General features: G+C 43.9%; 1 protein-coding gene across 2 annotated transcripts in view; it reads right to left on the reverse strand.

Annotated features, from left to right (window-relative positions):
• Positions 1 to 11,427: 11,427 nt before the first annotated feature.
• The window catches only part of GALM (galactose mutarotase), a 51,775-nt gene continuing 49,918 nt past the window's right edge, over positions 11,428 to 13,284 (reverse strand). Inside the window, exons 6-7 of one of the 2 annotated variants that reach the window (XM_044261718.1) lie at positions 12,389 to 12,563; positions 11,428 to 11,646 (exon numbers count right to left, since the gene is read on the reverse strand). In XM_044261718.1, coding sequence (XP_044117653.1) covers positions 11,569 to 11,646; positions 12,389 to 12,563 — 253 coding nt within the window. In that variant the 3' untranslated portion in view covers positions 11,428 to 11,568. The remainder of the gene's footprint in view (positions 11,647 to 12,388; positions 12,564 to 13,284) is intronic. The other variant, XM_044261720.1, reaches the window with a different exon arrangement.

Consider the following 13,284-nt stretch of genomic DNA (forward strand, 5'->3'; position numbering starts at 1 on the left):
AGAGCACAGTGACTTCAAGGTAATAAAAGGAAGTAGAAGCTCTAAAACAGTTTGGCAAAGAGCAGTTAGAGTGAAGAGCAATAGTGAAGAATTCATTAGATCTGGCTCTTCTTGAGTGACCATTGTTTGGAGGCTTTTGGAAGGGAGGGCTATACAACCTAGAAGATGTAACTGCATAGCTGGAAAGACATGAAGTAAAGGTCAAAGTAACATACTAGGGCCCTGGCTGGTCTTGGAGTTTTTGGAGGGTGGTGAATACCGGTGACAAGCCAAAAAAATGGGGTGAAGGTGCCTAGGTTTAAAGTTCTATCTTAAGGGAGGGTGGCAGGGAAGCACCAGTAGGCAGCTTTAAAGCCTGACAGGTTATTTTTTCCACACCTTATAGGTTTCCTGTTACCATTTTAGTAAAAATACGAAAGGACATTCTGTCAATTCCCACAACAACAGTGCTGCTAACCTCATCTTGCAGAAGAGGAAATGGGTTCAGAAAGATTGCTAATACTTACATTATCCTATTAGGAGGTAGGAAACATTTGAATCCTACATACCATTTCAAAACCTTTACTTTTCTAGTCATTAAAGCATTTACTGCTCCTTTAAAACAAAACCATATGGAAAAATGAGGAAATACAACCTATGATTCTACCCATTGTAGATTATACCATTGCTAATAACTTGGCTAATTTCTTTCCAGACTCAATGAGGAAAAGATACTGGATAGAAGGATAACAAGCATGTGGAATGCAGTAGCCAATTAACTGTTAAACACCCTCAAGGCCAGTTCTCAGGCTCTAGTGCTTTTTCCTTCTTCCATAGGCCACTGGCCCAACTTCTCCATTTTATTTCATTTTTTGACTAGGTAATACATATTCAAGGTATATACAGTAAGAAGGCTCCCTACCCCTGACTCAGCACAGTTCTCTCCCCAAAGGTAACCACTGTTAGCAATTACATAGCCTGAGCAAATATACATAGTATTTTATTTTTCCTTTTAGCATAAAATAGATACACCTTGTTTTTCTCACTTAACATTTTGGAGTTTTTTCATGTAGGTAAAAATAGTGCTTCCTCATTTTTTATGTTGCATACTATTTACTTCCTGGACATTGCATTATTTATGCACTTAACTTCTGTGCCCCTTCAATGTGCCAGGTACTGCTAGCCTTGGAAAACAGGTGAACAAGGTCTGTCTTCATGGAGCTTAAGTTCTGGAGAGACAACAAACAGGTGGGTAATAATGTATATGTACAACCATGAAGCTGGGGGGAGAGAGGGTAATGTTCGGTGTTGGGTAAAGGTGGTCTAAGGGAGGCCTCTGATGGTGACATTTGTGCCAGGAAGCGGAATAAGGTACATCAGCTTTGGGCAGAGGGCACAGTAAGCATGAAGGCCCTGAAGTGTTTTGAGTTGGGTAAGGAGGCCACTATGAAGTCAACAGAGGGGAGAACGGGAAGAGTTGGCACAGGAAGGGAGAGGGCTATAGATCATACAGGATCTTGTACACTTTGGAGAGGACTTGCTTTTTTTCCACGGAGTGCTTTTGGGCAAAGAGTAACAGGAATTGAATCAGTTCTCTGTCACCTGATATGAGGGTTCTCTCTCTCTCTCTCTCTCCCTCTCTCTCTCTCTTTCTCTTATTTATTTATTTTATTTGACAGCACAAGTAGGCAGAGTAGCAGGCAGAGGGAGAGGCAGACTCCCCACCTAGCTGGGAGCCTTATGTCCCGGGACTCTGGGATTGTGACCTGAGCAGAAGGCAGCGGCTTAACTGAGTGAGCCAACCAGGTGCCCCGAGGGTGGGTTCTAATTACTATAACAATGCTGTAGTGAATCACCTTGTACAATACATTGCATGTGACCCTGCATATCTTGGATAATCCCTAGAAGTTCAGTTGCTGGGTCAAAGGAGATGTGCATTTATATTTTTGCTAGGTATTGTTTGCCCTGGTGACTAGGTATGTTAGTGTCTGATTCTCTGTAGGATTGCCTACATAGTATACTTTATGTAACCATATGGTGGGCTGTCATTTTGTTAATTTTACCAATCTTGTGTTGGGAAATGGTAATGGTGTCTCAGCATAGTTCTTGTTTTTTGTTTTAATTGTGCCAAAATGCATATTTTTCTCCTATTCTGGAAAGTTTGCACATATTCAGAAGTTTGGTTTACATTCCCTTGCTCTCAACACCATGAGCTTCTACAGTCGGATTCCTGTTCACACGGTAATTGCCTATTCTCTGCAGGTATGCTGCCAAAAGTCTAATTGCGGCAGCATGTACCAAGCCTTACTCCATTTCCTCATTGCCTGTACTTAAATATTTGATGAAGGAAAAGTTAGTTAATGGATGAATGAATGAATTCTAATCTGTTAAACCAAGCATATAAAATTGGAACCTCCTTTCTTGTCTGAGACCTTTATAATCACCATTTCAATTAAACGTTCACATTTCCTTTTAGCCACCTCTAAGACTAACTCTGTCTCCTGTCTGGATCTGCCTGCAGAGGATCTGGATCCATAGGCCTCTGTTTACAATGTCCAGCTCCACTCTGCAACTTTAGGGAAGGTTTTTTTCTCATTTGGGTTTAAGCTCCAACAAGAGTACGCTCAGAAAGGGTGTGGAAAATTTCTGTGCAGCAAGTTCTCTGCAGAGAGGGATGGAGACTTACCTGCCACTCCCAAGAGCTGGTGAGCCCAGGTGAATCGCCTATCCCATGCAAGAAATGTAATGTCACTGGACCAACAGCAGCCATTTTGTATGACTGTCAGCTGCCTAAGGTTACCTGTTGTAATCCTGACCAGTTCTGCAGATTCCCAGGGTGGTTCTCGGTAACCAAAGCTTGCAGGTGCCTGAATGTGATCCTATAGGAAGACCCTGTTCGTTTTTATTTTGGGTTGTAACATATCAGGAAATCTGGATTCATAAAATGAATCTGTTCAATGCTAAGAATAAAAAACCTGGCTGTAAAGAAAATATATATGGCAGAGGTAAAGGTAGATGGGCTAGTTTATTTTGGTTATTGTCAAAACGACCATCACCAGAGTTCCTGGGCTCCTATAAGAACAACGTACTGCTTTCTTAAACTAAGGAGGCTATACTATGCTTTAATGTTTATATTCTTTCAGAGTACAGGCTATTTATTTAGATCAGGATTTAGGAAATTACAGCCGACAGGCCAGATCTGGCCTGCTGCTGTTTTCATACAGCTAATGAGCTAAGATAGTTTCTACATTTTTATGTACCTGAAAAAAGTGTAATAATACTTAATGACATGAAAATTATGTAAAATTCAAATTGCAGCATTCATAAAGTTTTATTGGAATGCAGCCAAGGCTCATTTGTTTACCTGTCGTCTCTTGACTTTTTCTGTGTTACAATGGCAGCTTGAGTAATTGTGACAGATTATAAGTCACAAAACCATTTACAGAAAGTGCCATTCCTAGTTTAGACATTTATCTTCAACTGTTCACAGTCTTCCATATAATTACTTCTGAAGATCTTAGGTGCCATTATTGGTGGGGTTGCAGCAGCCTTACCAAGACATACTTTTGGTCTGGGAAGATTGTTTCTCTGTGACTCATTCTTGAGGAAATGCTTGATGAAGCCAGGGGGCAAATCCTAGCTAAACACTTACGCACTTAAATATGAGTGAAAGCTTTTACTCTAGGGCAGTGGTTCTCACCCCTGCTTACATATTAGGATTACCCAGAAGCCTTAGAAACATTCCAGTGAAGTAAAAAATTGCTGAGGATGGTGATAGCTGAGCATTAGTGTTCTAAAAACCTTCCTGGTGATTCTAATATATAACCAGAATAGGAAACTATTGCTATTGGGGCTAATGATGGCCCCCTTCTAGTTCACTAGTTACTGGACAGTTTGGCTTGACTTACTGCTGCTGCTATTATTATTATTATTTTTTATTTTTTTTTTTTTAAATAGAGAGGCAGAGAGGCAGGCAGCGGGGGGGTGTGAAGCAGGCTCCTCGCCAAGCAGAGAGCCCGATGCGGGGCTTGATCCCAGGACCCTGAGATCATGACCTGAGCTGAAGGCAGAGGCTTTAACCCACTGAGCCACCCAGGTGCCCTTCAGTTTGGTAATTTCTATTGATTATCTTCCAGTTCACTTTATTTTTTCTCCTGTCCTCTTGTATCTATTTCTTAGCTTCTCTAGTGAACTTCTCATTTGTTACTGTACATTTCAACCCTATAATTTTCACTTGGTCCTTTTTTATAACCTATCTCTATTAAACTTCTTGGTTATTTTTAAGAACATTCTTGAGTTTATTTTTAAGCTTAGCTTTCTAGGGGGTTGCCCTTTGTCTGCATAGCTTAGTGGTTGTCCAGTCGCTAGACAGAGGTTTTTCTCAGATACCCCAGTCAGTCCAATTTCTCCCCTTTGCTGATGGTTCTGTTTTAGATGGGGAGTGAATTCAGTGTTTGGGCAGTTTTCAAGTGTGTCCTGGCTTTTACTTTTTGCTTAACCCCATTTAATTTCCCGTGCACATGCATGTAGCCTCAGAGTTGGCCAGGAGTATATAGCTTGGACTCTTGTCTGGTCTCTGCTACGCATGTGTGCAGCCTCTGATTATCCAGAAGTCTGCGTTTTCCAACCAAATTGCATCGTCAGAGCCATCAGCTGTCCCTGTTTGCATAGCAATGAGTTTACTGATAAAACTGTTGGGTATTGGGGCACCTGGGTGGGTCAGTGGGTTAAGCCTCTGCCTTCAGCTCAGCTCATGGTCTCAGGGTCCTGATGGAGCCCCATGTCAGGCTCTGCTCAGCGGAAGGTCTGCTTCCCTCTCTCTCTCTGCCTGCCTCTCTGCCTACTTGTGATCTATCTCTCTGTTAAATGAATCTTAAAAAACAAAAAACAAAAAACTTGGGTATTGGTACTACCTGCTGCTCCAAACTGATTACACCCCCTTTAACCACAGCAACCTGCCAGGCCACATGTTCTGTTTTGCCCCAGCAGAACCTTCTCAGTCACTGAGTTGGGGGAGGAGGGGAGTGGGAGCAGCTCTAGGCTAGAATGCCATAGTCTCCCACTGTTCCTATACAAAGTCTGCAGTTTTCCAAACATAAACACATCTCAGATTGTTGTATGCTTTTGGCCAGTTTCTAGAGCAGCAAAGTTGTTTGGTCAATTTTTTTTTTCAGCGTTATAGTTGTTTTTTGAGCAGAGGATTTGCTCACCTCCTTGGCTATAGCTGGAAGTGCCACCCAAAGCATCTGAGACTTGAATTATGATTTGAGTAATTGGAGAAGTTGAAACTTGGAAAAGATAAATACCTCCATTGGAAAAGGATTGCATTCCTACCGAAACTGTCTAAATAGCCCACTGCAAACTGGTGATCCAGTTGTCTAAAATGGTTAGGACTGATAATGGGAACTGGCTAGGGAACAGATAGACGCCAAGTTTCCCTTCTGTCTTCTGCTGGTAGTCCTGTATTTTTTCCACGTGCTACTTTTCACAAATCATCCCTATATAACTGACACTAACTTCCTTTAGTCCTTCGAGATTGGTCGGTCACTGGTTACCTAACAGGCACAGCTGTTCAACTTCCGCAGTATGCCGTCTTGTTTTAGCCTTCACAGCGGCGTTTGTGCAGTTGTTCCGTATTCTATCTTACTGGTTAGGCAAAATGTTTGGGAATTGGAAGATGAAAATCCCACAGCTAATGATAAGAACTTACATTCTAAGAATTTGAAACAGGAATCCATAGATCATTGAACTAAAATCAGTGATAGGCTTAACTGTGAAGGGTCAGAACTCAGAATTTCTAATAGCAGCAGTCTGGTTGTGGGGAGGGGGCGGTAGAGAAGGCATGGACTCCTGGAGGCCTAGAGTCTTATTCTTGAGGGGTGGGGTAGGTTGTGTTGCATTTTAGTGGATATTTGCATTTTCAACAAGGCTTTAATAAATCTGTGGTTGTGTGGTGTTTTTCATACTGATACCATGTTTATTTTCACCGTCTCTTAAGAACTAAAAGTGTCCTGTTATTAGACTGTAAAGTTTTGTTTCTTCAGTGAGTTCGTCATAAAATGATAGAAGCTCACATGTTGTCATACACTACATGTAGTGTCCTGTATACAGAAGGTCTTTTCTCAGGCAAATCAAAGTTCTCTTTTATGTGTGTTTTTTATTAAAAGTGATAGATTGGTCACTACCACAAAAGATCAATTTTTCTAAAATTTTACTCATCAGATTTGTTGCTTAACGTAGCCTTTTTATTGTCTTTCATACACACAATTACCAGTATCTTCCTTCAGCTGTTCTAAAGATGCATATCCTAACTGGGGCTAAGTAACTCTTTATTTACTTATTTGTGTTTAAGATTTATTTATTTACTTATAGAGAGAGAGCGCACGCACACTGGGGGAGGAGCAGGAAAGGGATAAGCAGACTTCGTCCTAAGTGAGGAGCCTGATGTGGGGCTTGATCCCACGATCATGACCTGAGCTGAAATGGAGAGTCAGATGCATAACTGGCTGAGCCACCCGGGTGCCCTCTTTATTTTTAATTTATATATTGTTATTTATTAATGAGTGGAATATGTTACTTTATTTTTTCTTTGTAATTATTTTTAAAGATTTTCTTCATTTGACAGAGAGCACAAGCAGGGGGAGCAACAGAGGGAAAGGAAGAAACAGACTCCCCGCTGAGCAGGGAGCCCAATGTGGGGCTCGATCCCAGGACTCTGGGATGACGACCTGAACTGAAAGCAGGTGCTTAACAGACTGAGCCACCAAAACGCCCCTATTTTATTTATTTTTAGAGAGAATTCTTTAGAGCAGAGGAAAACAAAATAATTGACCTTTGAACACATTGGTTTGAACTGCACAGGTCCACGTATATGTGGGTTTTTTACAGTCCAGTACTGTGTATGTATTTTTCTCTTATGATTCTCTGAATAACATTTTTCTTTTCTCTAGGTTATTTTATTGTAAGAATACAATATGTAATACATGTCACATGCAAAATATGTGTTAATTAACTGTTTGTATGTTATTGGTAAGGCTTTTGGTCAGCAGTGGGCTATTTAGTCGTTAAGTTTTGGGGGAGTCACAAGTTATATGTGGATTTTTGACTGCATGGGGGTGATGCTCTGAACCCCTGCATTCCTTAGGGGTCAAATGTACGTGGATAATAAATGTAATCTCAAACTTGGAAGCCACTAAATTGGGAACTAATTTGTAGTTATGTTTCCTTGTGAATAAGAAAATACTCTTTTTCTTTCTTCTCTAGGGTTTCCTGAATGATTTCTGGCATCTAGAATGTTACAGCCCTGCATTGAACAATTAAACTAGTAGATAGGTTGCAGTCAGCTTAATATTTCATCTCTGAGGCCTCTTGGCGAAAGTATGTATTGGTAGCTTTAGAGTGAAGAAACCTGGCAACCTTACCCAGATGAACAAAGTTAACCTCATTGGTGAGGGGCCACACCTGGAACTTGGCATCACCTGAGAGGCTGCAGCGTGCAGAATGGCACTGTTTCAGGGATACTCCTCCGAAAGATCTATGACGCCAGTCAGACCGGGAAGAAACACCACAGACAGATCCCAGTGGAGGCACACTGTATAAAATAACTTTCCTGCAGTCCTCAAAAATACGAAGATTGTAAAGGTCAAGGCAAGGGAGGACCGAGGAATTGTGCTGGGTTCAAGGGAACAAGAAACTTAAATACAGTTTGTGCTCCTGGTTTGGACCCTTCTGCCAGGAAAGATGTTGAGACAGGTGGTGAAACTTGAATGGGATCTCTGAGTGAGGGGTGTACGGAAATTTTTTGTACTATTATTGCAACTTTTCTGTAAGTTGGAAATACTTTTTTTTTTTAGAATGTATCTTCCTGGGTTCCTGGGTGTCTCCATTGTTAAGCCTCTACCTCAGCTGAGGTCATGATCCCAGGGTCCTGGGATGGAGCCCTGCATCAGGCTCCCAACCTCTCCCACTCCCCCTGCTTCTGTTCCCTCTCTTGCTGTGTCTGTCTGTGTCAAAAAAATAAAATCTTTAAAATAAAATAAAAATTAAAATGTGTCCCCCCTCCACCATTTTGCAGACTTAAACTTTTAATTGCAAAAGGAAGATGCTTTGGCATTTCAAACAGTACCAGTAAAGTAAAAAAGTGAAAGTCCTTATCTCCTCTTAGAAATTCTATTGCCAGAGAACACAATTATTAACTTAATTAGCCCTCCTAGCCTTTACAAATATTTGTAAATTTTTGTTTTATTTTACAAAAGCAGGATAGTGTGTAATTTGATCTTACCTCTTTTAATGGTCTTTTAATAGTATTTCATTGCATGGATTATCATTTATCCATTCTTGTATTGATGGTGCTAGGTAGTTTTCAGTTTTTCATTATTGCCAGTTAGATTGCAATGAACACCCTTGTCTCAGTGTTTGTGTTTACAGATTTGTGCATACTAGTATTTCCATAGAAAAGTTTTTTATTTTTTTATTTTTTAATTTGACAGAGAGGGAACACAAACAGGGGGAGTGGGAGAGGGAAAGGGAGAAGCAGGCTTCCCGCTGAGCAGAGAGCCCAATGTGGGGCTTAATCCCAGGACTCTGGGATCATGACCTGAACCAAAGGCAGATGCTTAACAACTGAGCCACCCAGGTGCCCCATAGTAAAGATTTCTAAAAGAAGAATTGCTACATCAGGAGTTTTGCAAGTTTGCCAATATTGATAGATTCTGCCAATTCCCCTCCAAAAATGTTCTTAATTTATATTGCTACTAATGGTGATGGAGTAAAATTCTTCACTTACCAATATTGTATGTTATCGATGTTCGATTCTTCCCTCTAAAAGGAAAAACTGAGGACTTTTTTTGGAGTGTAGGGCCACTGGAACATATGTTGGGCTGTTTTTGTTCTTTATTAACGTTGGGTTTCTTATTGAAGAGCTTGTGTTCTAGATATGCCACTTCCTGGCACTATTAATTTCTCCAGCTATTGACCTCTTGTTTTTGTTTTGCTTTTTAAGATTTGGTTTATTTGAGAGAACAAGCAAGCAAGCAGGGGTAACAATAGAGGGAGAGGGAGAAGCAGGCTCCCCACCAAGCAGGGAACCCAAGGCAGGGCTCCATTCTAGAACCCTGGGATCATGACCTGAGCGGAAGGCAGAGGCTTTAACCCACTGAGCCACCCAGGCGCCCTGACCTCTTGTTTGTTTGGTTTGTTTTTTTTATTAACATATAATGTATTATTTGCCCCAGGGGCTGACCTCTTGTTTTTAATGAGGCTTTTGCTATCTCATTACAGGTTCTAAGGGTCAGATGAAATAATATCTTCAGTCATACTTCTGGGAATCAAAATGAAGACAAACCATTAAGGAGACTGCTGGCAAGAATGTGACTGTGTAAGAATTGTCCAGAGGGGGGCGCCTGGGTGGCTCAGTAGGTGAAGCGTCTGCCTTAGGCTTGGGTCTTGATCTCAAGGTTTTGGGATCAAGCTCTGCATTGGGCCCCTTGCTTGCCGGGGAGCTTGCTTCTCCCTCCCCCTCTGCTTCTGTGATCTCTCTCTCAAATAAATAAAATCTTAAAAAAAAAAAAAAAAGTTGTCCAGAGTCTCCTTCCACTGTCTGCTCAGACCCAACCGGGAAGAGAAACGGGACCACAGCTCCTGGCCCTCCGTGTCTTTTGCTCAGTGCTCTGGCTGGCTTAGGCATTTGTCGTCCACTTTGTCAGATCTTTCTGTCACAGGCACGGGGAGGGCCTGTGGAAAAAGAATTTGACTAGTGGCCAGTTTTCATTCTAGCCCTGCAGAGATAGATTTTACCTTCCAGATATTTCAAGCGTAATTCCTTTGCCTCACAGGTGAGAAAAATAGAGGCCGAGAGGCTGAGTGAAATTAGATTGCCCATGTAATAAATGCCATTAGCAAAGTTGGCGCTCAGGGTTGGGTCTGTCGTGGTGCAATTCTACATATCTTTCTGTCACTATTAGTCTTCCCCGGAGAGACACTGTATTTTAGACATTACTTCTGAATTCCTTAAAAGACTCAGCAGAGAACTGTGGACATAATAGGTATCCAGAAAATCCATAATGAAATGAATTAAAAAATGAACACTATTTTTGGTTTATCATTGCTAAGAAAGAGGGAGTATAGGAAGCTCAAGAGGCTGCCAGTTAGGTGGCTTTCTTCTAGGAAGATGCTGGCGCTTATACTGGAGAGCACAGTGGAATCCAGAACACACCATTTCCCAAAGGTCCATGTCCAACAGCTTTAAAAATGAGTGAGGAGATGGGGAGTCTTCTGAAGATGCAGCTTTTTGTTTTATTTCAACTGGTTGCTAGTGTACAAAAGTATAAGGTACATTTCTTTAAAAACCGTAAACCAACCACCAACCCAAACCCATAGCTGGTAATTCAATGGCTCAGGAAAGGGGGGAGCCCAGCCTCATCTACATAACACGACTTCTCGCTCCAGGTGCAATGTGCCGTCCTCGGGCACCGGCTCCACACTAATGCGGCTCTTGTCTCCAGTGGCTTGTTGGCTGCCCTCGCCTTGGCTGAGCTGGACTTTCTCAATCCCAAAGGCAGAGAATCAAAATTACAGACTCTCTCTGGGTATTTGGATCTGGCCCTTTAAGGGACATCTTTAAGAAACCTAAACTCAGACTCAGACTCATGCTTCTTAAAAAGGTGAATCTGGGAAGAAAGCCTGGCCCAAAGAGAGGAAGGTCAGACCCCCCCTTTGCCCCTCCGTGACCCCAAGAATGCCCTGGCAAGCTGAAATGGAGCAAAGAAGGGGACTTGAATGTGCATGATCTGATGTCAAGTTCTGACTAAAATCGTTCCCAGCCTTGTGAGGTTTTTTCGTTTTTGTTTTTGTTTTTTTTGTTTTTTAAATTTGACAAATCACAAGTAGGCAGAGAGGCAGGCAGAGAGAGAGCTGGGAAGGGAAGCAGGCTCCCTACTGAGCAGAGAGCCTGATGTGGGGCTTGATCCCAGGGTCCTGGGATCATGACCTGAGCTGAAGGCAGAGGCTTAACCCACTGAGCCACCCAGGCGCCCCCCAGCCTTGTGTTTTTTTCCGAGGGCCGTTTACCCTCCCGCAGCCCCAGCTCCCTCCCTCTCAGGCATCTCCAGCCTTCCCAGGGCAGACAGGCCCCTCTGCCAGCATGGTACAGGAGCTCAGAGACCGAAAAGGCCACAGTACTGCATGGGAGGGAGGTGGTTTGAGGAGGCAGAGGAGGAGGACAAGAGGAAAGGGTAGGATCAAAGAAAGGGTAAAAAGCAGAAGGTGGCAACAGGGTGGAGAGACAGAGCCAACCCAGTACAAGGGGTGCGGGTACCTCTTCTGGGCTAGGGCTGGGGCTCAAGAGATGACCTTAATGGGTGGGTCCTCTTAACCACACAGAGGAGAGAGCTGCTCCTTAGCCCCGACCTGGAGCCAGTCACCGGTAAAGGAAATCAATACTCAGACTCATTACTATGAAGCTACCCTTTACATGGTTTTAATTCGCAGGATCACTTTGAAAGCCTCTAAGTCTTCATCTCCTCTCTGGGCAGGAGACAGGCTGCTGAAGGGGCTCCCGGCCTGGCCCTGGAAGAGGTCATGTCTTTATGCTTAAGCCACAGAAAACTTGAACCAAGTGGTGTGGTCATACTCCTCCCCGGGCCTCAGCAGCACAGGAGGGAAGTGGGGCTGTGAAGGAAACAACAGGGCAGGTTAGCTTTCCAGCCAGCTGCACCCTTCACCGTTCAGGACAGCTCTGGACTGGTCTGTCGAACCAGCTGCCCACGTAACAACTGTTTACCATGGGTTTGCAGCGAGATAGAGAACCGGAGGCCCATCACTGAGCACGCTGTTAGAGCAGGACTCTCCCGATGAAGGAGGCCATGTGTCAGTTTAAGTTCTGGAGCGAGCTGTCGGACAGCTGCTTTGAGGGGCACCACTCCAGGTAGCAGCCAGAAAAAGAAGTCACCAGTAAGCAAATAGGGAGAAGATGGGACCATTTTAAAACTGTGGTTGCACAGAGTCTTGGGTGGCTCAGTCAGGCATCTGACTCCCGATTTAAGCTCAGGTCATGGTCCCAGGCTGTGACATCGAGCCCTGTGTCAGGCTCCGTGCTAGGTGTGGAGCCTGCTTAGGATTCTCTTTCTCCTCCCCCCACCCCCCCAACCGCCGCCCAAAAAAGTGTCATTGCAGAAGATGAGCAGGTGTGGACAAGGAGCAACATTAAACGGAATAAAGGCTTTGAAGGCACAAAACAGATTAAATACATAAAAATGCTATGTTGGTAACTTGGCTAAAGGTCTCCTTATCATGACTGGGAGAAGAGAAGCTCCGTGGACCTTTGAATCACACAGGCCTGAGTGCTGTGACCTCTGTCATACAGTGTGACGTTGGGGCACAACACTCCTGAGAAGCCGAGCGGGAGCTTTACCTGGTTGACAGCATCAGGCCAGTTCTGGGTCTCCAGGCAGAAACCAGAGTGCTTGGGATAGACGGCTCCCCTCTTGCCCTGCAGCGTGCCGTCCAGGAAGCTGCCCGTGTAGAACTGGACCCCAGGCTGGGTGGTGTACACCTCCAGCACCCGCCCGCTGCCGGCATGGCGGACCCTGGGGGTAAGGCAGACCACACAGGATGCAGAAGCTCGCAGGGACAGGGAGAAGCGGGGAAGCACCCTCGGAGCCGGCAGTCAGACCCGGCCGCAGAGCAGGGACACAGAGACAAAGGTGAGAAGAGCATGATGGGAAATTCCCGCAGCCTCTGGGGTGAGGCATGAGCAGGTGGTTCTGAGGATCCTTGGCGACTTCTCACTGTGATCTTGGCTTCTCTGAGGAAGGCTCACCCTGGCCAGATAGAGGATGTGTGTGTGTGTGTGTGTGTGTGTGTCTGTGTCGGGGGCAGCCAGGTTGAAGAGAAGCAGTTTTTAGGTTCAGGAGCGGCTGAGATTCTTTCTCATGAAGAGCTGGCGCTCTCTGCTTGGCCTGGCAAAGCAACCAGCCATGTCTTAAAAGAGAAGAGATGCTTTTCTAAATTAAAACATCCCCCTTTCCTGGGGCTCCAGCAGGCTGTGCTTTTTAGTCAGATCTCCCCTGAGAACAGATGTACTATCCGTTTTTGCTAGATTCACTGTTTTCTTTTTAAAAAACAACAACAACAACAAAAGACAAAACAAAACAAAAAAACAAAGAACAACAACAAAAACCAGGCCTCTACAGAGCTGAGAGTAACTACCCAGTCCCGTACTTGGTGTTGAAGGGATATGGACAAAGAAAAGCCTCAGTCTTACCCTCTTACTGAGAGGTAAAACATCCCAGCAAAGTATGGTCAATG

Source organism: Neovison vison, chromosome 8, assembly GCF_020171115.1.
Source record: "Neovison vison isolate M4711 chromosome 8, ASM_NN_V1, whole genome shotgun sequence".
Lineage (NCBI taxonomy): Eukaryota > Metazoa > Chordata > Mammalia > Carnivora > Mustelidae > Neogale > Neogale vison.